Source organism: Choloepus didactylus, chromosome 11 (genome assembly GCF_015220235.1).
Source record: "Choloepus didactylus isolate mChoDid1 chromosome 11, mChoDid1.pri, whole genome shotgun sequence".
Taxonomy (NCBI): domain Eukaryota; kingdom Metazoa; phylum Chordata; class Mammalia; order Pilosa; family Megalonychidae; genus Choloepus; species Choloepus didactylus.
The window spans coordinates 58503027-58528378 of NC_051317.1; the positions used below are offsets into that span (position 1 = coordinate 58503027).

The 25352-nt window shown below is 36.4% G+C and overlaps 1 protein-coding gene across 3 annotated transcripts; it reads left to right on the forward strand.

The window, feature by feature from the left end:
• C11H5orf22 (chromosome 11 C5orf22 homolog) lies at nt 1–25352 on the forward strand. 3 transcript variants are annotated; one of them, XM_037799420.1, is made up of 9 exons: nt 1–161; nt 1425–1570; nt 4098–4247; nt 6384–6813; nt 8968–9030; nt 9175–9296; nt 17323–17389; nt 19758–19897; nt 23235–25352. In XM_037799420.1, the coding sequence occupies exons 1-9, from the start codon at nt 81–83 to the stop codon at nt 23365–23367; spliced, it is 1332 nt and encodes a 443-aa protein (XP_037655348.1). In that variant the 5' UTR covers nt 1–80; the 3' UTR covers nt 23368–25352. The 3 variants fall into 3 exon arrangements, with proteins under 3 accessions (XP_037655348.1, XP_037655351.1, XP_037655350.1); XM_037799423.1 differs by lacking the exon at nt 1–161 and adding an exon at nt 216–521; XM_037799422.1 differs by lacking the exon at nt 1–161 and adding an exon at nt 547–1284.

Genomic DNA, 25352 nt, shown 5'->3' on the forward strand with positions numbered 1-25352 from the left:
GCGGCGGTGGCCGCGGCTTGGGCTCTGTGTGTCGGCGCCCGGTGTCTCAGTGCCCCTGGACCGCTGACGGCCGCGGAAACATGAGTGACCCTGCGGGGGATCGCGGTCGCCTGCGGCGCTACCCCGAGCTCCCGGTGTGGGTGGTGGAAGATCATCAGGAGGTGAGCGGACGGCTGCCGGACGCTGGGGCAGGACCGCCCGGAGCAGTGGCGCCCGAAGGCCAAGTAGATGGCGGAGACTTGGCCTCGGGGACGAGAGACATAACCAGAATTACCTCCCAGGGTTCCGTTGCTGTGGGGGAACACACTAAAGCTGCAACTTGAAGAAATAGGAGCTGACGTTTGTGGGGGGCTCTCATATGTCGGGCAGCTCGTTTAATCCTCACAGCTTGCACGAAATGCGTTAACCAACAACTGGAGGCTCCCGGGTTCGAACCTGGGTACAGTTTGTCTGCAGGACCCGGTGTCCTCAACCTGCACGCACAGTCCTGCTGTTTAACTGGGAGGCGCTCTGCTAAGAACGTGGGTCCTCATCTAACATTTATTGTGTGGGTGCGCTGTTCTAAGCCACGTGCGTGTCTGTTCCTCATCTGTGAAATGGGGACAATAATCGTACGCTCATAGGACCTTTAGGAATTGTGTGCGGCTTGTGTATGTCAACCTTTCAACACGGTGCCCGGAATACATAAACGCTAAAGATGTTACCTTTTTAAATTGTTATTGTTGCCTATTTCTGTGGCACTGCTGTATTAGTATTTAAATGATGCCTTAATGTAGACTTCTGGAAGCCTGTTAAGGTGGCCCATATTCCTCGGAAGTTTTCAAAAAGTATCACTGATAGGTCTTGGAGGTTCTCTGGATATGAAAGAGGAAAACGATGACTGCGGATTTATTAATGGAGAAAGTTAAAGAGGAAAGGCAGGGTATTAGGTTTCTCAGGACTGAGAGAAGGGGAAAGTATGGGTTAGGCGATGCTTTCAAATTCAGTATTAAACTTAGAACTGTCGAGAATGGGAAAGGAGAAAGAGTCTTACCAACCTCCGAGCCCAACCCCATCGCCCCAAACGGGTGAAAAGGCACCGAGACCCTGCGTAGCAGGAACGCACAGTTAATGCCAGAACCTGCTAGTGGTTGTACCTGAGCCCCAGGCCAACTTTGTTGCCCCACGTTACCTGTTGAGTTTGAGGTGGAGGCCACATGGCAGCTGAAGCTGCCCATTTGGAAGTGCAAGTTGGAAGTTCTGAGAATAAAATAAGGCTTGATATAGTTATCTGGATCATTTGCAGTAAGCACATTTTTTAAATTTTCCTACTTTCTAACTTGGTATGCTTCAAATTACGTGCAGTTTTTTTATGATTGTTTTTCAGTCTTCGGTTGAGTGTATGCTGATGACTTCAGTGCCAATTCTGAATGTATCTTTTACAGGTTCTGCCTTTTATATACCGGGCCATTGGTTCAAAGCATCTTCCTGCCAATAATATAAGTTTTGTGCATTTTGATTCACATCCAGACCTCCTTATTCCTGTGAATATGCCAGCAGACACTGTGTTTGACAAGGAAACACTCTTTGGGTAATATGTAATATTTGTTAATAATGTTTTATGCACTTGAAGTAAAATTTGCAGTAGATGATAAGCAGTTAAGGAAGATGGACTTTGCTAAGCTCATAGGCTTTGTTTGAGTCTGCAGACTTTTCCTTTAAAGGCCAAAAAGTAAATATTTTAGGCTTGCTGAATACAGTCTTTTGCAACTACTTATTTCTGCCTTGTAGTATGAAAGCAGCCAGAGACATTATGTAAATGAGTGGCTGTGGTTGTATTCCAATAAAAGTTTATTTTCCAAACTCAGGGGACCCAGCCAAAATTTTCCTACCACTGATTTAGAATATAGAATTTTAGAAATAGAAGAGATTTCATTAGAAATTAACTGAGCCAGTTCTGCCTTCCTCTCCCCTTTAAAAGTCTGGAAAGTGCATTGACCATGAGAAATAAAATTCATTTCTGCAAACCTAAAAAAAAAAGTGAGGCACAAGAAAAAATGTCTTATCTAATCACATAGTTCATAACTGTATAGGTAACACATCTTTAATTTGCATATCTTTCTGGCCAGTATTGAGTCCTTTCTACATCCCAATTAATTTATTTTTTGGTCAAAGTCCTATTGACTTGTAGGAGTTACATAGACTCATACAGATGGAAATAAACTTGATAGTTTTTGCTCCATTCTTCAAGTAGAATAAATGTATATAAATAATTAATTCCTAATCTCTCTTCTATAATAAAGTTCCCCAAATTCTCTCACTATTACTTCATGCATGCAAGTATTAGAATGTAGCCTGTTCATACAGTATAAAAAATTACATAGCAGTAATTTTGCTGTGTTAAAACATAAAATTAAATGATAAGGGTGGTCACTGCCCAGATATCCCTGAAGCTTGAGACAGTGATCAAATGAGAGAGAGGGGTAGCAACTGACAAGATAGGATTTAACAAAGGATTCGAATACCGAATCTTTGTGTAAATATATATATATATATTTTTAGTTTCTAGGGTACTAGAATAGCTAGAAGGAAATAACTGACATGGTGGATCTGTAACATATAACATGCTTCAATATTTGCTCTATAGCTACTTGTTGAATTATACTTTTGAAAGTTATCACATTTCTGTATATATATATTATATTTCACAATAAGGAAATAACGGAAATGGTGGAACTATAACCCATAACTTTCTTTGAAATTTACTCTCTTAACTACTTGTTAAATCGTACTTTGAAAGTTATCACTTTTCTGTATATATGTTATATTTCACAATAAAAAAATGTAAAAAAAAAAAAAATATGGTAGGTACTAGTGTGAATTAATTTTAGCCTACCACATTTCTTTCAGTTAACTTTTTCCAAAACCCCAGTTTGGGCACTAATTCCTAAAGCAATGTGTGGCTCTACCATTGTCATTACTTTCTTTTATATTTATAGGTTTTATATTTTAAAGGTTGAAATGTTACGAGGCAGGTATTGCAGAACTGTAGAGTAATGGTTCTTAACTTTTTGGTCTCAGGACCCCTTTACACTATTAAAAATTATTGAGTTTTTTTTAAGTGGGTTAGATCTACCAACATTTACCGTATTTGAAATTAAATCAGAAACTTTAAAAATATTTATTGATTCATTTCAAAATAACAAAACTATAGCCTGTTATAAATAATGTAGTTTATGAAAAATAAATGTTATTTCTCAAAGTAATGAAATTTTAGTGAGAAGAGTGGCATTGTTTACATTTTTGCAGATCTATTTTATATCTGCTTTTTTGGAAGATGCCTGGATTCTCACTTCTGCCTCTGCATTCAATCTGTTGCCATCTGTGTTTTTGTTGAAGTATATGAAGAAAATTCAGGCTGTTGCAAATATGTAATTGGCAAATAAAAGGGTATTTTCGTAGCATTTCAGATAATTGTGCATTTTCTTTGATACTGCACAAAAATTTGCCAAGTGGTAGTTTCTTAAAGGTTAGTTGGAAGGCAGAATCCAACAATTCAGACTCAAGTCTGAATAACTGTAGTTTATCCGAGAATCCGTTCAAGAAAAATGGTGTTCAACTCACAATTCCGTCATACAAGTGCCTTTTCTTGAGACCAACATTGCTCTTCAAGTATGTATCAGAAGTGCTTTGTCTCTGCTTCTCATTTTGCCACGTAGAATACTTTAAAATGTATACTCAAGGATCAAGATTTAATAAAATCACCAAGGGCGTTCTTAAGTGAAGAATACCATGACTACCAATAGTTAGGTGCCACTCCCTTGATTAATCTTAAGACAACAACCCAACATTGTTTTTGTACCATCTCTGCAAATGTAATACAGTGAAAAAGGCAAATAATGCCTTAGTATTATTTTGAAAATAGTTTTGACCTAGTGAATACGAACACTCTGAAGTTTCAGAGATACATTCCCCCTAACCCCTACCACCACCACCATCAAGGGTCCTCAGACCAAACTTCAGACTTGCTTTCTTAAAATATTTTTGTGGATGAAATTATTTTTGGGAAAAAATTGCTTGTTACTAATTTTAATATTTCCCTTCTATTTCCTTTTCAGAGAATTAAGTATCGAGAATTGGATTATGCCTGCAGTTTATGCTGGCCATTTTTCTCATGTCATATGGCTTCATCCCATGTGGGCTGAACAGATCAGAGAAGGCAAACATCACTTTTTAGTAGGCAAAGACACTTCTACCACAACAGTCAGGTACTTCCCTCATTTTTATGAGTAGGAAAGGGATCGAATACTTCTGTCTTATTTTGGATTCCTGTTTAACTTCATAAGTATCTCTGTATGCAAATGGAATCAGATTAAAGCTCAGCTCCTCCAAAAAGAGTTTTCAAAACACCAGACACAGGTTTTCAAGTCTTGACCTCCTTTATATATCATTTATATTTTGTTGCTGGTCAAGGTAGTTTTTAACTATGATCTTCATCCTCTGGAATTCTGGCTCTATTGATGCATTAACTCCATTAAAGCATAAAGAACTTTGTAGATGTTATGTATTCAGTGATACATTTTACTTTTTCCTTCCAGTGTAACTGCTGTCTCCTGAATTTAACTATTAGCAGTGAAAGAGCAAAATTATCTCACCTTTTTTTTTTTTTTTAATAAATCCAATGGTGAATAAGTAAATTTGGGATTTTAATTTTATTAAAAGATTAGCTGTTGATAATTAACCAAAATTAAATTTCATCATTCTCTCACATGTTACATGTGCAACTATTTTTGTAGTATAAACTATTTAGCCAGTGTTTATGTATCTTCTGGTACTATAACACATTTAGACATATGTTTTTAACTTTTTCTAAATTATGTTGTGATGAGATGATATTTTAAGTGGTGCAACTATAACTTCCTAGTACCTGAAGGATAGTACACTGAAAATGAAATGGAAGTATAATCTCTCCCACTGAAAATGATACTTTTTATTTCTGATTTGTCCTAAATGATACAACTTTGTTGTATATATAGATACATGAAAATTGTATCTATTTAGGATCTAAAACCCAAAAAATAGAGATACATGATACTGGTACATGTGAAAGAGTAATTGAGTTTTTGTTGAGTACTTCAGTTTGTAGGCCTAATTTAATCTGCAACAGGTTTATGAAAAATCAAATAATTTTGAGCAATCTGAAACAGATGTTTGCAAACTCTATGTGGTAGCAATATTAGGAAGATTTTGAAAATTTTGTAATTTTAGTTAATCCTGCAAGTAAAAATTTATGGAAGACATACACATACATATCTCTAAGCAGTCTGAAATATACATTGTGTTTGTATGAATTTGAACAAAGTAAAACTGACTTCCATTATTAAGAAAAATACACATTTAGATTGGAGAATACGGTCGTTGTCTTTAATAAGCTTGTACAGTTTTTAATAGGCTTGGGCATTAGTTTTATTGTATGTCATTAATCTTGTGTAAAATTGTGTCTTTCTAAATTTATAGCTGGTTATATGGGGTGGCAGGGGCGGGACTAAATTGTAGCCATTATTTGGTTGGATAAAACTTGCCTTTGGAAGAAGCATTGAATTTCACTGTTCAAACTACTTCCCAGGGCTTAATACAGTTGAAAAGCTAAGAACATGCTGATGTGTCTAAAATCAGAAATCTGCAACCTGTAAAATGCATTCTGCAAGTTGCAAGATTTTTTTTAAATGTTACATTGTATAGATTTAATGAAGCTTTGAAATATGTCATAGGAAACTGTCGAAAAAAATTATTTCCAAATATAATTTTTTTCTTGTGTGTGTGTTTTGTGGGGGTTTTTGGTTTTTTGTTTGTTTGTTTGTTTTCTTTGGATAATTACTCAGCTGCTGTAAGAGTGATTTAAAGTAGCACAGGCTAAATAAGATAAGTTTGTTTATTTCTCATATTAGATCACCCACTCACAGTCCAGGGCCTATGTGGCAGCTCTGCAGTTTGAGGGCGCTGGTTCCTACTGTCTTCTGGCTCTACCATCTCTAGAATATTGCCCTGTCCTCATAGTCCACAGTGGCTTGCCACTACCATGTTCACATTCCCGTCATCAGGGAGGAGGAGAGCAATGCTCTGTACACTTCTCTTCCATTCACAAGCATTGGCCAGAATGTAGTCGAATGGCCACACCTTGCTGCAAGGTAGTCTAGCTGAAATGTAGTCTTTACTTTGGTCCGTTATATGCTCAGCTAAAACTTTAAGGAAGGCTCTGTCTATAGAAGAACAAGAAGTACAAATATTAGAGACAGCTCTTAGTTTTTGTTAAATATGTCCTTTCTTGTATTCTGTCAAACCATAATAAAGTATCAGCTAATTTTCCCATTCTTCTTTAAAAACAGTTTTTTCCTCTGATCCAGGGTTACAAGTACAGATCATTACTTCCTAAGTGATGGTCTTTATGTACCTGAAGACCAGCTAGAGAACCAAAAACCTTTGCAATTGGATGTAATTATGGTAAAACCTTATAAATTCTGTAACAATCAAGAAGAAAATGATGCAGTGTCTTCTGCTAAGAAGCCAAGACTAACACTGGAAGATGTGGAAAACACTGTCTCTACTAACTGTGATTCTTATTCAGAAGGACTGGAAAAGGACACAGTGACACGGGAAAGTGGACAAACTTGCCTAGAACCATCATTTTCATGTTCTTCTGAAAGTCAGGAATGCCATACTACAGCCAGCACTGGGAAAATTCTGGAAATTTTGGAAAAAGGGGATGCATTTGTTTTAGATATTGACTTAGATTTTTTTTCAGTCAAGAATCCCTTCAAAGAAATGTTCTCTCAGGTAAATATAGTATTTTTAAAATACAGATCTTGTATGACATTTCTGTAGATCAGGGATCAAACTTTCTGTAAAACACCAAATTGTAATCACTTCAGGTTTTGGGGTCCACATGTGGTCTCTGTCACATATCTTCATTTTCTTTTTAAATGCTTTAAAATTGTAGATACCATTCTAAACTTAGGAGTGATACTAAAGCAGTCTATAAGCTATGATTTGGCAATCCCTGCCCTAGATAGTATTCATTTTTGCCTTTTTTAATTAGGGTAACATGTACAGGGTCTTGGAAAAAATTAAAATCATATAGTTCACAGATGTGTATACATCTTATCACCATTCCCTCAGTTCCTTGCCACAGAAACAAATACCAAGGCTAGTTTCTTGTGTATTTTTCCAGAGATATTTTATGCATATAAAACCCTGTGTGACAAATTTTTCATTAAACCATGAGATGCCTGACTATGCATGTCACTATTTGTAGCTGATGAATCAGGGATATAATTCCTTAAGGAACTTTATCAGATCTTAAATGCAGGATACTAGATAATATTTGTTATGCACAGATCTGAAATAGAATTATGCATTTAAGAAACTAATTGGGTAAATTAATGACGCAAGTGAATGTACAGAGGCATTTTATGGGCACATTTAACATTTGGGAGGTTGTTCTGGGTCTAGATATAACTTTATTCTTCTGGGGATTTAAATTAACTGTTTTTTACTGAAGTTCTGTATTTGATTTATGGTGGTGATAATGTTGCACTTTACAATTCTTATTTTGTATACGTATCGGAAGCCATTGTGACTTACCTAATTTTTGAAAGACTTCTAGTTGCACTGATTAAAAATAGGTAACATCCAGGGAACATAATGGGAAGCAACAATAGGGGACCTAGTCTGCTCTCCCAACTTGGAAATAAAAGAGAAAAAAAGTTTCCTCTCTCTCTGTGTCCTGTTGCTATATATGGAGCCAGTCACTTCTGTAACCACCAGCCCTTGGAGTTATTAAGCAGCCTTAGAAATGTCTAGAAAACTTGAGGAATTGTGATTCATGGAAGTTGAAGGATCTGACTGTAGCAATTTATCCTACACATACACATAAATATTTGTTAAAAAAAAAAATCTGAAAATTAACAAGAAATTTAATAGCAGTTACTCCTTTTTGAGTGCTATCAGGAGACCTGGGAAAGTGAAAATATTTGTATCCTTAAAACCTTTGGTGAAATGGAACTTTTTGAAAAGAATGTGTATTGCATTTATAATTTATTAGTTATTGTTTGTATAATAATAATAATAATAAAAAGATTGCATTTTTTAAAAAGCCAGTTCAGACATCAGAGAGTTAAGTTCTGTTTATTACTGTTACTTATTAGGTGTGTGGTCTTGGGAAAGTTACCTAACCTTTCTGACCCATAGTTTCTTCAACTATAAAATGGGAATAATAATCATACCCAATTCATATCATAGGCTTGTTATGATGAGTAAAGCACTGAGGACAGTGCCACAACACTGTGCTTGATGAATGAATTTTAACTCTTAGGTACATCGTCTTCCTATAGTACCCCTCAAAAGGATTATTGGAACCAGGTGTGCCAGCCTGTATAATGAAGCCATCTGGCTGTGCTAAGCATCATCAATTAGAAGGGAGACATTATCTTGAAATTTCTGTGTAGAGCATACATCTGTCTTCCTTTGTAAGCAGACTACTGACTGAAGTCTTTGCATCTGCCTCTATTACTACCTTTATACTCCAGAATTCTCTTCTGTTGCTAGGGATATGGCTGCAAAGTAAACATGCAGAATTCATTGTTATTATTTAAAATATGTATATTTCCTATAAATAGCTAAGATATGTTTAGATCTTAGGATTTGTCTACTTACATAGTACAATCTTACTAGGAATATTTCCAGTCCTCCATAGCTAATTATTATGCATTTTTGTCCTCGTACCTTGCTGGATAGAATTGCCCTGAAGAGATGATACTATTTACAGTGGACATCTAAAATATGCATTTTGCCTGATTCTCCCAGAATAACCTTTAAATGGTTAATATGTTCTCCTTAGATCATAGCCAGGGCTAAGTTGTATTTCACTTAAAGCATATCATTGAAAAAAAATTTTTTGTTTGTTTATGGAATTTTTGTTTTGTTTTCCAGGAGGAGTACAAAATCTTGCAAGAGCTATATCAGTTTAAAAAGCCTAGTACCAACCTAACAGAGGTATCCTCCATTGTTTCTTTCAGATTTTATCTATTAATCATATATCAATAATATCTTGCAACTTATTAAAATTATCTCACAAAACTCTCCAAATTCTTTGAAAGAATAACTATATAAACTTGGCTTTTAAATGTGTTTTTAAAGGAAGATTTGGTAGACTGTGTTGATACTCGAATTCATCAACTAGAAGATTTAGAAGCTGCCTTTGCTGATTTGTGTGATGGCGATGATGAAGATACTGTACGGAGATGGGCTTCAAACCCTGGGTAAGGACCCCCAAACAGTTTTTCCTCACTGTACTATCTTTTAGACCAAGAATTATTGCTAAATTTGCTTGATATGTTGCTTTAAAAATACAGTATGAAATTTAACACATATTTTTAAACATTAGCTAGCAATTGAATGTTAACTGTGTGCCCAATATAAGATTATTCCTTACAACAGTCTTAAGATTTCAGTATTATTATGCCCAATTTATGGATGGGGAAACCAAGGCGCAGAGGTTAAGTAAGTTGCCCAAAGGCACATAGGGAGACTGCTTTTGATCATTGTGCATAAGCTCCCACTATGTATAAGGTGTAAGGTATAGGTTTTAGGATGAAAGGTGACTGTTTTAGTTTCCTGGCTGCTAAAACAAATGCCAAACAATGGGTTGGTTTAAACAACAGGAATTTGACTCATAGTCTTGAGGCTAGGAGAAGTCCAAAATCAAAGTATCAGCAAGGTGATGCTTTCTCCCCAAAGACCAATGCATTCTAGGGCTGACCTCCTGCAGTCCTTGGTCCTTGGCTTTTCTGTCACATGGCAATGTACGTGCAGCGTTTTCTAGCTTCTCTGTCCATCTGACTTTCACTCTGTCTATAAAGGACTCCAGTAATCCAGAATAAAGCCCAGCCCGATTCAGTGGGGACACCCCTTAACTGAAGTAACATCTTAAAGAGGTCTTATTTACATTGGGTCTACACCTACCAGAATGCAGACCAAGACCAAGAACATGTCCAAACTGAGGTAAACAATTCAACATACCACAATGAGTAAGAGTCCCTGCTCTAAGTAGAGTAAGGAAAGAATACTAACCTATCAGTAGAAAAATAAATTACTTAACCAGCAAATTATAGTGTGAAAACTGCCCTCTTTAAGAATAGCCCAACTGAGTAGATGAGTTCTGCCTATTATAGATTTCCAGTATGCCCACAGCATGAAGGGGCAAAATTTGAAAGCTTCATTGTTCATCAGGTCATTTATTTGACCAATCCTCTCTCTTTTTTTTTTTAATTCAATTTTATTGAGATATTTTCACGTACCATACAGTCATCCACAGGTTCATAGAACCATTATATAGTTGTGCGTTCATCACCACAATCAATTTTTGAACATTTTCATTACCACACACAAAAAAGAATAAGAATAAAAGTTAAAGTAAAAAAGAACACCCAAAACATCCCATACCCCATATCCCTCCCTATTCATTTACTTTTTGTTCTCATTTTTCTATTCATTTGTCCATACACTGTATAAAGGGAGTGGGAGCCACAAAATTTACACAATCACGTGGTCACACAGTGTAAGCTGTGTAGTTATACAACCATCTTCAAGAATAAAGGGTACTGGGTTGCAATTCAACAATTTCAAGTATTTCTTTCTAGCTATTCCAATATACTTAAAAACTAAAAGGGGATATCTATATAATGCATAAGAATAACCTCCAGGATGACCTCTCAACTCTATTTGAGATCTCTCAGCCACTGAAACTTTATTTGGTTTCATTTGTCTTCCCCATTTTGGTCCAAGAAGACTTTCTCAATTCCACAATGCCAGGGCCAAGCTCATCCCCAGGAGTCATGTCCCACGTTGCCAGGGAGATTTATACCTTTGGGAGTCAAGCCCCACATAGCAGGGAGGGCAGTGAGTTTACCTGCTGAGTTGGATTAGAGAGAGGCCACATCTGAGCAACAAAAGAGGTTCTCTGGACGTGTCTGTTAGGTACAATTTTAAGTAGGCTTAGCCTCTCCTGTGCAGTAGCAAACTTCTAAAGAGCAAGCCCCAAGATCAAGGGCTCGGCCTTCTAGGTTGGTAGACCCCAGTACTTGTGAGCATATCATTAATTCCCCAATTGGGGAAATTTAATATTTCCATATTTTCTCCCAATCTTTTAAGGGGGCTTTGCAAATACATTTTTATTCTCTGCCCAAATTACTCTGGGATGTATTGGGGCTTCACAGTAACCTGTACAAACCAACCAGATTTTACTCCCTGTTTAATGTTCCATGTAATTATGTTGTTTGAATAAACTGACTGCACAGGTTAAATTATATAGTGTTACATAAAATACAGTTTTTTACCCAATAAACATCTCTTCCTTTGGTCTCATACAAAAGTTGAAGTTTTAAAAACACTGTCACTATTGTCCTTCACCCTTTAGTCTGATTTACCTTAGTCCTAACCAAGTTCATTTTGTTCATATCTCTAATTGAAGTCTGATCTCTTTTTTCAGACTCCTTAACATTTGCTGTATGCAGTAATGTTTCCATTTATAATTGCCAGACTCTGGCTTTGGTGTCACACAAACACCCAAAGTTTCAGGGACCTACCAGGTTATGCACAAAGAACTCAGCATCTCAGAATTTAGAAATAGCCATCACAACCCAGGAATAGATGTAACTGCTGTAAGAGCTTACAATCTAGAAACCTTTACAATAAGCCTTCCCCTGATAACCTGTGCTTTCAGACTCAATTCTGCGAGTTTGCACATTATAGGTGGTCCACATTAATGAGGCATTATAATGTTTTTCTTTTCATTTCTGGTTTATTTCATTCAACATACTGTCCTCAATGTCCATTCACCTCACAACTTCACTCCTTATAACATGTCCATATGCCCTTGTATGTATACGCCACAGTTCACCATTCTGTTCATTATTCGATGTACCCTTAGGCCGTGTTCTAGTTTGTTAATGCTGCTGGAATGCAAAACACCAGAAATGGATTGGATTTTATAAAAGGGGGTTTATTTGGTTACACAGTTACAGTCTTAAGGCCATCAAGTGTCTAAGGTAGCATATCAACAGTTGGGTACCTTCACTGGAGGATGACCATTGGCGTCTGGCAAATCTCTGTTATCTGGGAAGGCACATGGCTGGCATCTGCTCTGGAGTTCTGGTTTCAAAATGGCTTTCTCCCAGGACGTTCTTCTCTAGGCTGCAGCTCCTCTTCAAAATGTCCTCTCAGTTGTTCTTGGGGCATTGTCCTCTCTTAGCTTCTCTGGAGCAAGAATCTGCTTTCAATGGCAGTCTTCAAACTGTCTCTCATCTGGAGCTACTCTCTCACCTTCCTGCATTCTTCAGTGTCCCTCTTGGCTGTAGGAGGCTCGCTCCTTCTGTCTGAGCTTCTATATACTCCAGTAAAGTAATCAAGGCCCATGCTGAACGGGTGGAGCCACATCTCCATGGAAACTATCCAATTAGAGTCATCACCCACAGTTGGGTGGGTCACATCTCCATGGAAACACTCAAAGAATTACAATCTAATCAACACTGATACATCTGCCAACACAAGATTACATCAAAGATAACGGCATTTTGGGGGACATAATACATTCAAACCAGCACAGGTCACCTCTCTCCACTGCAAATTATGAATACTGACACCAGAAACCCCACTGTGCAAATGTCCATTCATGTCCCTCTTTTCAGTTCTTCCAAGTATATACCCAGTAACTGAGTTGCAGGATCATATGGCAACCCCATGCTTAGCTTCCTGTGGAACCACTACACTGCCCTCCAGATAGGCTGCACCATTCTATTCCCCCACTAACAGTGATAAGGTACATCCCTTTCTCCACATTTTCTCCAGCACTTGTATCCCTCTGTTTATTTTTAATACAGTTTTATTCACACACCATACATTCCATCCTAAGTAACCAATCAGTGGTTCCCTGTATAATCACACAGTTACGCATTTACCACCAGTATCTCTATAAGGACATTTCCATTTCTTCCAACAAAGAAAGGGAGAGGTGAAAAAAGGAAAAAGAAAGAAAAAAATGACAACTAAAAAGCAACAAAAGATTGTATACCATGGATGATTGTATGGTGTGTGAATGTATTTCAATAAAACTGAATTTAATTAAAAAAAAAAAAAAAAAGCAACGAAAGAAAAAATAAAATTAAAATACAATAAAAAATTCAGGCAGCCTCAATGCCAAGAATCACATAGCCCTCCTTTATATCCCCCTCTTATAGACATTTAGCTTTGGTATATTGCCTTTGTTACAATTAATGGAAACATATTACAATGTTACTGTTGACTGTAGACTCTAGTTTGCATTGATTGAATTTTTTCCCCAGTACCACCCCATTTTTTATACCTTGCAAAGTTGACATTCATTTGTTCTCCCTCATGTAAAAACTACTTGTACATTTAATCAAAATCATTGACCATTCTAGGTTTCACTAAGTTACACAGTCCCAGTCTTTATTTACTATTTTTTTTCTGGTGTCCTGCAGGCCCCTAACTTTCCTCTTTCAACTGTACACACAGTCATCTTTGTTCAGTGTACTTACATTATTGTGCTACCATCACCCAAAGTTGTGCTCTAAACCGCTCCTGTCTTTTCCTATCTGTCTGTAGTGCTCCCTTTAGTATTTCCTGTAGAGCAGGTATCCTGTTCACAAAGTCTTTCAGTGTCTGTTTGTCTGGAAATATTTTAAACTCTCCCTCATTTTTGAAGGACAGTTTTGATGGATATAGAATTCTTGGTTGGCAGTTTTTTTCTCTCAGTGTCTTAAATATATCATGCCACTGCCTTCTCGCCTCCATGGTTTCTACTGAGAAATCCACACATAGTCTTATCGAGCTTCCCTTTGATGTGATGGATCACTTTTCTCTTGCTGCTTTCAGAATTCTGCTGCTTTGTCTTTGACATTTGATAATCTGATTATTAAGTGTCTTGGAGTAGGTCTGTTTGGATCTGTTCTGTTTGGGGTACGTTGCACTTCTTGGATCCTCAATTTTATGTCTTTCATAAAAGATGGGAAATTTTCAGTGATTATTTCCTCCATTATTGTTTCTGCCCCTTTTCCCTTCTCTTCCCCTTCCAGGATACCCATGACACATATATTCATGCACTTCATGTTGTCATCCAATTCCCTGAGACGCTGCTCATATTTTTCCATCCTTTTCCCTATCTGTCCTTATGTTTGTAGGATTTCAGATGTCCTGTCCTCCAGTTCATGAATCTTTTCTTCTCCCTCTTCAAATCTGCTGTTGTATGTCTCCATTGTGTTTTTCATCTCTTGTATTATGCCTTTCATTCCCATAAGTTTTGCCAATTGTTTTTTCAAACTTTTGAGTTCTTCTCTATGTTCACCCAATGTCTTCTTTATATCCTTCATCTCTTTTGCCATATCTTCCCTCAACTCATTGATTTGATTTTTGAATTGGTTTAGGAGATTTGTTTGATTAATAATTAGGTGTTTCAATTCCTGTATCTCAGTTGAAGTGCAAGTTTGTTCCTTTGACTGGGCCATATCTTTGTTTTTCCGAACGTGATTTGTAATTTTTTGTTGTCCGGGCATCTGGTTTCCTTGATTACCCCAATCAGATTTTCCCAGACCAGATAGGCCCAGGTCTCAGGAGAAAGCTGTGTTCGATATCAGGTTTCCAGTTCTGTGATGCAATCTCAGCCGTTCCATCCATTCCAGGCTGGTGTACAATGTGTGTCCAGTCACGGATGTCCCCCAAGAGTTGTTCCAGACTATTTATTAGTAGTTACTCTAGAGGACTAACTAAATTCCACACCTCTATGCTGTTATCTTGCGCTGCCACCTGACCAGTTCTCTCTTTATTAACATTCCTTGGAAGTATGGAGAAAAATGTCCTTTGGGAGTGATCATCTGTTGATTTGGGGGAGGAGGCAGCGTTAATGCATTTGGTTTTGAGCTTGAAAGGATATTGACATGAATATTGTAGTTACTTGTCTATAAAATAATTCTTTAAATCATATAAACTCAAAAGACCAGAAAACTAAAATAAAACCACCAGATAAACTTTTTGTCCTGTGAGCATAGGAAGAGTCAAACTAGTTTAATTTAAAATGGACCTTGCATAAGCTGTGAGATTATTCTCTATGATGTAAATATAAAGAGTCAGTTATAAGACAGCAGCATCTGAATGGAAAGTTAGAACCATAGTACTTTGGGCCAGAACATAGACAGCTACTAAGATGTGTCATGTTGTGACTATTGAAAATAATTCCTCAGATTTCTAAAAGAATACAGAAGAAACTTGAATAGTGATTTCCTCTGGGGAGAGGAATTGTATGGCTAAAAGATGACGTAACTATGAGGGACAAATACCTTTTTCCAATATGTGCATATATTACCTATTCTAAATATTCATTTTGATTTTTGGTTAGCAATAAAATGTTCAGAAACATCCCTGAAATGTAAATATCATAAAATATACTTATTGGCACTAAGGAAAGTAGTGGTATGGAAGAATAATCCATAACAGTATAAATCGCATCAGTAAATATTGATGAAGCACTTTAACATCAATTAATGTTTTATTCTCTTCAGTATAGGGAGCTCGTTCTAACAGTGATTCCCTCCTTTTTGAAATTATGGAAAAGGGAAGATTTAGAAATAAGTCACATGAATCTTCCTAGAGTTATTGAAAAGTACCTACTATTTTCTGATTTTGTGAAGTCTCAAACCAAGTTTAAAATGTTAACAATAAAAATAGGCATGCCTGGAAACCTTAAAATCTTGAATGTAATCCAGAGATAGAGTCATTTTCCACTGAATCCCACTGTGACTGCTGAGCATGTCCAGTTAGCTCTGTCACCCACAGGACTTTCCATTGCAGACTTGGAAAAACCATGAGATTGCAACAGCTGTGAATTTACACTATATTTGGAATTGTAGGGGGCAGAGGGGAGGCTGGAGAGAGGAAGATAAGCACAAAGGAAAAGTGGGTGAGGCACACTAAGGAAAATCTCATACTAACCATTTCCCTAAAGGACCAGACCCTCAGCATGAAGGAATCGTAACTATTCTTAGGGAAGTTGAGGTGGGAGTGGTTTGAGTCCAGACATTCAGAAAATATTATTAACAAAAAGAAAAAAGTAACGGGGTAGATGGATAGGCCAACCTCTGTACCACCTTTTTCTTTTCTTTTTTCACTCCCAGCAGATAGTGATTATGGCGGGGGGGGGGGGCATTAAGATTCTAGAACATTAATCAATCAGTCAGAGCTTCCAAAGTGTTCACCTAAATTAAATAACTTAAAAGTGCCATTGTTAAAACTTTTCTGTTTACAATGGTATTTGCCAGTAAATGTCTTTAACTTTTTTTTTTTACTTTTTGGAAACTAAGTTGATTTTCATTTTTCACAGATTTCATATTTGTGAATTTGCCTATTTGCTAAAATGTGTTACCCCAAAATCAATACTCATTGCACTTTCATAGTCATTCATGGATGTGCACAGAGCATTAAAAAATTGGAAGTCAACCTGATACACATGTTCCCAACAGGTCAAGCAAGGTGACACTCAGCATTCTTTTTCAGCTCTCATGCTGTAAACAGAAGTCTTTTTCACAGTATATTTATTACCATGTTTTTCACATTTTTGTGCTTTTTGTGGTGATATCCTTATTTAAAATGGCCCCCAAGTTATGGTGCTAAAAATGAGTTATAGTGCTATTGGCTGTGCGGTCAATGTTACTAAATCAACAATATATATATTTAATAAGATGTCTTTAAACAGAAACACACATATAACAAAGTTATAAATTGATCATTTGACAACGTATGTGACCATAGGCTCACAAGAACCTAACCCTGTATTTCCTGTAGAGCAATGGTTCCATATTCCCTAAGGCAGTGTTCATGGGAACTTTATAGAACATAACTACTGCGAATAATAGGAATATACTGCATCATTTTTCATCCTAGTGTGCTAAAGGCATTTAGTTTTCCTGCTGATCAAAATGATTTTTAAAGTCACAGTTGAACTTCCATTCTTAAAGAAGAAAATTGTATTTTCTTGAGAGCTACTTTTCAATCTTTAACACAATCTATAATCTTCTAGGTAGGAAACTAAATAGAAGGAAATACTTAATTCTTAACATTTTAAGGTGATATTTGAACAGTTTTATCTTTCATTTCCTAAGCATCATATGAGATATGAAACAAGCATAAAGGTAAATTTGAAGTGTAATGTATCAATTGCTACTTTAATTTTGAGATGGTTTTGATGTTTAATTGAATGGGGGTGGCTCTGTTTTCCAGAATGGAGTCACTAGTTCCACTTGTACAAAGTTTGAAAAAACGGACAGAAGTGCCAGACTATGAAATGGTAAATATTTTATATTGAAGTGCAAATTGGACTCTTTATAAAGACATTTTTCTGAGTGGAAAAGTTTGCTTTTTGGAAAAAGACTTGTTTTTATCTTTGTTTCCTGGGTGCCTGAACAAATTATTGAGAAAAGAAATAAGTGAAAAATGCATACTTTTTTAGAAGTCAGCACAATGGAAAAGTTTGCCGTGAAGAACATGTTTCTATGTTTATGTATAAAGCAAAAGTGCAGATTACTGATCAGATCTCTCCTCACTACAGAAAAAAAGTATAGTTTCGAAAGTTTTCCGTTCTTTTTTGACCTACATTTATACTCTTCCTCCTCTTTTCCTTTCCTCTTTCTTTGAAAACTTTTCTGATTGTAAAAAGCAAAAAAAGAAAGACAAAAGAGGGAGCTTGGCTAATGCATTTTAAAAATGTTGGCTTTGTCCCTGGCTTTGTCAACATTGATCTTAATGCTCTGGCAAATTAATTATCATCACTATTATCATTATAATTCCTTTTATATTTATTTCATTTTAGAGTCTTTGAAGCATATATTTTCACTTTTGACCCAGTACTTAAGTTGAGAAAGTTGGGGCTTAAAAAGAGTCCCAGTGACTTCTTTCAGGTTTTATGACAGAGTTGAGACCTCCAAGTTTTCTGCCTCTTAATCTGATGCCTCCTTTACTTTAATAAGCTCTGTTTTTGTTTTGTTTTATTTGGTTGTGGCTTACCACCTTATTTGAACTGAAATTTAAGTTTTGATTTAATGCCAAATTTATAAGGGAAAAAATAACCAACAAAAGAATATTTTGATTAAAACTGAGCAAATCAAAGATGCACCCTTATTTTAAAATGGTAATTATAAAATGATAGAGTTGGAAGAGACTTAGGGTTTAAAGATGCTATGAGGTCGTGGTATTATTGAAGATGTCTTCAGGCAGATCTCCTTTAGTCATTACGTTGCATCTGGATTTGGGGTTGTTGGGGGTTTTTTGTGTGGTATTTTGTGGGAGGAGATATTAGTGGCAGATTATATAATTAAATGTGCTATGCCTACGGTTGGACTGTTTGAACACCTATATGATTTGACCATTTTAGTGGAAAAGAACATGGAAAATCGTCATTTTACTGTATTGACTGATCATTGTCAGTTAAATCTTTGATGTGTATCCAAAGCCTCCAATAAAATAGTAGATTATTTATTATTCTTTTCTGTGCTTTGTACTTATGACCCCTAGGCAAAACCATGACATGTTTGAGTTCGAGTTTTTAAAACTTTAAAGCCAAGGTTGCAAAATGGCAGTCTGTGAGCCAATTCTAGCTTTCAGGCACATTTAGTTTAGTACTAAGATTCAAATAACATTAATTTTAAATTTAAAACACATATAGATATCAGTAGTATGTAGTTATATATAAAAGATACATAAGAAACTGGAAACAGTAGGTTAAATAAGGTAGGAGGAGACTTTCCCTGTACTCTCTGGAAGCTTTAGATAAAGTTGTTTTAGTTTCCTTGGCTACTTGAGCAAATACCATGCAGTGGGCTGGCTTAAACAATGAGAAGTTAGTGGCTCACTGTTCTGAGGTTAGAAAAAATTCCAAATCAAGGCATCATCAAGGCGACGCTTTCTCCCTGACGACCATGCCACTCTGGGACTGTCTGCTGACAATCCTTAGTCCTGGACTCCCCTGTCATATGTCAGTGCCCATGGCAGCCTCTCCTGGCCTCTCCCTTCCCTTCTGGATTCCACTGATATTCAGCTTCTGGCTCCTTCCTCTGTGACTTTCTCTCTTCTCTGTCTGAATTTCATTCCACTTATATAGGACTCCAATAATAGGATTAAGACCATCCTGATTGAGGTGGGCCATACCTTAAACAACCTCATCAAAAAGTCCTACTTCCAATGGATTCACACGCTCAGGAATGGATTAAGTTTAAGGTGTTTTTCTGGGGTACATACAGCTCAAAACCACCACGGTAGTATTATGTACATGTATTTTTAAAGTAATTAAAATAATTTGTTTTTAAAAAATGGGGTGAAAATGTTTTGTTCAGTTTTATATCAATAACTTTTAGCATCTATGTAAAGTGGATAATTTGCCAGAAGATTATGAATGAACACAATTGACTTAAGAAAAGACAGAGACACTGGATGAGCCAGTAATCATAAAATAAAGAAGTAGTCACAGAATTACTTCTAAAAAAAGACATCAGGTCCAGGTGGGTTTACAGTCAGTTTTACCAAAACTTCAGATAACAGATAGCCTCTGTGACACAGAAACGCTTAAGGAGAAAAAGGTTTGTCATCAAGGCCATTAATGATTAAAGAATCATATAAGGACAACAAAGTCTTACAGTGTTATTTTTAATTTGTTTTTTCAGGTTCACCAGGCTGGTCTAACCTGCGATTATTCAGAACTTCCTCACCACATTAGCACAGAACAAGAAATTGAATATCTTATTCAGTCTGTATATTATTTACTGAAAAATTTACCAAAACCTACTCTTGTAACAATTGCAAGGTAAGTACTGTAGGCTGTATAATACCCTAGTGCACCCCCTTTCCCCAAGATATCCATATCCTTATATGAACTTGTTACCTTATATGGCAAAAGAGACTTTGCTTATATAATAAGGATTTTGAGATGGAGAGATTATCCTGTATTATCAGTATTCACAGTGGAATCACAGGGTCCTTATAAGAGGGAGGCCAGAGCGTCAAAATTGAGAGAGACTGGAAAATGACTGTTGCTTTGAAGATGGAATATGGGGCCATTTGCCAAGGAATGTGGGTGACCTCTAGAAGCTAGGAAAGATAAGGAAACAGATTCTCCTTTAGAGCCTCCAGAAGGAACACAGCCCTACCAGCACCTTGATTTTAGGACTATGACCCCCAGGACTATAAGATAATAAATTTGTGTTCTTTTGAGCCACTAAGTTTGAGGTAAATTGTTACTGTACTAATAGGAAACTAATAAAGTAATTCTTACTAATTTTTTACACATTCAGCTAGAAATTCAGATATATTTTTTCTTTTTTATTAGCAATGGTAAGCAAATAATATTGTTACCTTGTAGTTGGTGAACACAGGGAGTTGTATTTCTGTGTACTACAGATTAATGTTTAGCTGCTGCCATATTTTACATTTGAACATGCTGATGTGCTGAATAGCTGCAACAATTTAATAAAACCGTTCGTGTGTTAATCTTTGGTCTGGTTTTATATGAAACTGTAAGATTCTAAATAACTGCTTTAAATACTTAGACTAATAATAAGAATATTTATATAAGTACATGCAGTTTAAGAATTTTTTCTGTAAAACACACACACGGAATTTTTATAAATCAAGCTTGTACTTAACTATTTATTTTAAATATTTGAAGGAAAATTATTGTCTTTATACAGTCAGTAATGTAGTGATTTTTAACTCCAGCAGACCTATGGCTCTTTTTTATGACAAGGATTTTGTAACCTTTCTGGAAATTCATAGGTAATATAACCTACCTATATACACATAATTTAAATATATATTGATAATATAGATAATATATAGGTTAATATAACCTACCTATTATATACATAATTTAAATGTATATATATATAATGTCATTGACTAGAAACAAAAAAGAAACAGAAGTAATTTATAATAAAATAATATATATTAAGATGCCATACTAGACTTGCTTCTTTTCAAAGAATCACTAAATGATTAAATTAGCCAGATATCACAAACAGCACTGCCATAGTGACGTGGTTTTCCAGTCATTAAACAATCTCTTGGAATAGTTCTGAGCTTAAAGTCCAGTCTTCCCCCAATTCACAGAGTAGTAGCATTCGTGGAAAATTCATTGTGAACCACTTTTCACTTATTTGAGTGCTCAGTGGACTTTGGAAAGTGTTCTAGTTTGCTGATGCTGCCAGAGTGCAAAACACCAGAAATGGACTGGCTTTTATAAAGGAGGTTTATTTGGTTACACAGTTACAGTCTTAAGGCCATAAAATGTCCAGGGTAACGCATCAACGATCGGGTACCTTCACTGGAGGATGGCCAATGGTGTCCAGAAAACCTCTGTTAGCTGGGGAGGCATGTGGCTGGCATCTGCTCCAAGTTCTGGTTTCAAAATGTTTTTCTCCCAGGACGTTCCTCTCTAGGCTGCAGCTACTCTTCAAAATGTCACTCTTAGTTGCTCTTAGGGCGTTTTTCCTCTCTTAGCTTCTCTGGAGCAAGAGTCTCCTTTCAACGGCCATCTTCAAACTGTCTCTCATCTGTAGCTCTTCCCTCAACGCCTGGGCATTTTCTTCAGAGCATTCCTCTTGGCTGTAGCAAGCTCAGTCCTTCTTGAGCTTATACTTGCTCCAGTAAACTAAACAAGGCCCATGCTGAATGGTCAGGGCCCTGCCTCCATGGAAATTATCTAATCAGAGTCATCACCCACAGTTGGGTAGGGCGCATCGCCATGTAAACTCTCAAAGAATTACAATCTTATCAACACTGATACCTCTGCCCACACAAGATTACATGTTTTGGGGGACATAATACATTCAAACTGGCACAGAAAGTATGCAGGATACAGGACAATTATTCAAACTGCAGGACTGTCCTGCACGTTACAAGCATTCTAACAGCCCTGTCCTTCTGTCCTGGCCCCTTAAATGCCAAATAACATTCCCCTAGTCATTGTGACAAACAAAAATGTACTTACAGAGTTCCAAATCACCCTCTTGGGGATGGCTGTCATCAATAACAACTCTAATAGTAATTTAAAGAAGCCAGAAATCTTTGGGAAAGCTTTGAATTACCCCTTAATTTTAAGGCTTATAAATTATGCTTTTTATGTATGGCACTTTCTTAAAGTAGGTATTTATATGTATCTTAGACAGTATTAAATAATTTAAAATTGCTGTATAACATTTATTGTGTGTTAAATGAAGCCTCAGAAATATCCTGGTCACCAGAGAATGGAGTGAGTTAATCAGATCTTACAGGTTATTTCACTCGCTCTGAAATACTTGTAATAAGGAGTAGGGCAGATAAACGTATAATTCCATTTCCTTCTATAAAGATTTCTATATCATTCTTCCCTGTCTATCCTCTAAATGGCTTTTCTCATCCAACGATTCAGAATGGAGACCCTGATCAAATCATTTCACATGTAAATCTAGCTGGAATTGACAGTGATAGTGTAACTGCTCAGGGCTTCTCAAGTTGGGCTTGGTGATTTCTAGAAAAACTCCCCAAATACAGATTCCTTCCCCACCACACTTTTCTGTTTTCTCCTTCATACTGCCTATACTAATCCCTACACTAGCACATTCCCACATTTCATTTTGGACCAACCCATAGATCCTTCACACTTGTTTAGTAACAAAATTTTTTAGAATCAATCCTTTTATCAGTAAGAAATTTTCTAGCCCTGTGTACACATAATAAAAGATGGAGAAAGATGCCCAGTCATTAAAATAATAAGCCCCTATATTCCCAACCTACTTCTTCCTTGCAGGGATTCAGTGGTCTAGTGATTAAGTACCTTAGGATTTGAAAACACACTGTCTTAGTTTGAATCCTATCACCAGCTCATACTGGCTATGTGACCCTGAGTAAGTTGTTTAACCTTTCTCTGTTTCATATTCCTTTACAGGTCTGGTAATTTTACCTCTCTTGTAAAGTTGCAGGAAAGATTGAAGAACATAATTCACATAAAGCTCCTAGCAACTGTTCTTATCCAACTTATAGCTGTTATTATCCAAAATCCAACACACCTTCATTCTTGCTATTTTACATTGAAATCAACACATGCAGAGTATGATTTTATCCTATTTATGTGTATTTCTCTTCTTTTTCTTTCTTCTTGGTTCCAGGTCAAGTCTGGATGATTACTGTCCTTCTGAGCAAGTTGACACCATTCAAGAAAAAGTTCTCAACTCGCTGCGCTCCCTCTATGGGAGTCTAGACATTCACTTGGCATATTCAGCAGGTTCTTCTCCATCCTGAAACAAAACCAAACACTATGTTCCTATTACATCTTCATGTAGTAACGGGTTGCATTAAATTATTTGTAGTGAGTCTTCCAGAGAACACTGTGTGTTTTAACTTTCAGTTGAAACCTTTCAAGTATTTTGAATCTCCAAACAAATACCATCAAATGTTGAATGATGACATTTTTTTTGGCATCAAGACTTCATCCAACTGATAGAACTCTTGCTTTTTCTTTCTTTTTTTTCCAATCCTTGTCCTCTTCTTTTTTGTGAGAGGTTTTTTCCTCTCTTTTACCCTTAGGTTGGTTGGACTGTATGAGACTCAGTCATTCATTCATTTATTCATTCAACCAGCTGATATTTATTGAGCACTTACAGTGTATCAGACATTAATGAATGCTAGATCATGGTAATGAACAGAATGGACAAGGCCTCTGTCCTCTTCGGGGAGACAAGAAAAAAATTATGGTTTTTGAGAGGTGTTAGGAAGGAAAGAATCATAAATATATTAGGCATGCCCTTAGTACTCAGGGCACCTTAGGCTTATGGGAAAGTAGCATTCTCAAAGGCTACTACAAAAAAAGAGCTTGCCAGTTGGTGAAAATATTGCAGTAAATCTACCTTTCCTAGGCTGTTGGGATGTGGCCCAGGTCTAGCGGAATGCTCTCTAGCATTGGTATTGAGGAGGTCTGGTTGACTAACTCAATCAAACAAAAATTAAGTTTTCTTTGCTAATCTAAAAAGCCTTTCAAGGTTTTTATACCTCCAGTTTGGCATGGTAGGCATCGATTATCATTATAGACCCTAACTGCCACTTTTTTGGCCGTCTGGGTTGTTGGTTTTTCAGACAAACCAGCTTTTTATGAAAGTAGTGGGAAAGAAGTTAAATCGGATCTGCCAGAAATTCCCAAGAGCATAATTGTCTTCCACCAGCCTCCCCATGAGTAAGAGACCCCAACTGATTTGCTATTAATCATGGAATTTTTCATTTTCACAATTTGTCAAAGTCCCCCTTTTATAGTGTCACTTATATTCAGTAGTCATTTTTAACTACTTACTCTATTTCTGTTCTTTTCCTTTGAAAGACGGATAGCACCTTTTTAAAAAAAAAACAAAAACACCCATTCCTTCAATCTTAACACAACAGTTTTCATTTTTGCATGTAACTTTCAGGCTTTGTCCACATATGAACATATATAGCAACACATAGCTATAGTTATACTGTGTTACCTAACTTTGTGGCTTAATACCCAAGAACACATTACTGTTGCCATTTAGTAGATGGCACCAGTCACCATTTTCCCAGTGATTCTATTTTCAAACCATTTTTTCTTGGGAACAAGTTGATTTCCTAAGGCTCATAGCATGAATGCTTGTTTCTGTTACAAAAAGCAAAGCAAATTGACTCAGCTTTCCATTTTGATTGACTATTACGTGCCAGAAAGGTTTTATTTTCTCTGTAAAATCCAGAAATGCAAAATAAATGCTATTTATTTTTAAATTTTTTGAATATTCTGTTAGAATTCTGTAAATACAAGTTACCTTTATGAGTAAATTATTTTGTGTGCTAAAAGAAATTAAAAGATAATGTGTTGACATTTTAAATTAGTTTAAATCAAACTAATTAATTGTGTGTATCCCAGTCTGGTTTACTAGTTATTTATGATTCCCATGAACTGTGATGTGTTTTCTCATTATTTTAACTCAGAATGAAAAGGCAGCAGTTTCCTTTATAGGAACACTCAGATTGTTTCGTTCTAATGCACTGTGATTATCTCCTTGAAGAATAAAATTTGGTCCCTACTTATTGAATTTCTATTAGTACGTTGTCACTGAACATTTCAAATGGGAAGATGTTTAAATTATTGACATCCTTCATTGGTATATGTGATGGTTAGGTTCATCTGTCAACTTGGCCAGGTGATGGTACCCAGCTGTCTGTTCAAGCAAGCACTGGCCTAACCGTTGCCGTGAGGACATTTGTGGCTGGTTAATAAACCA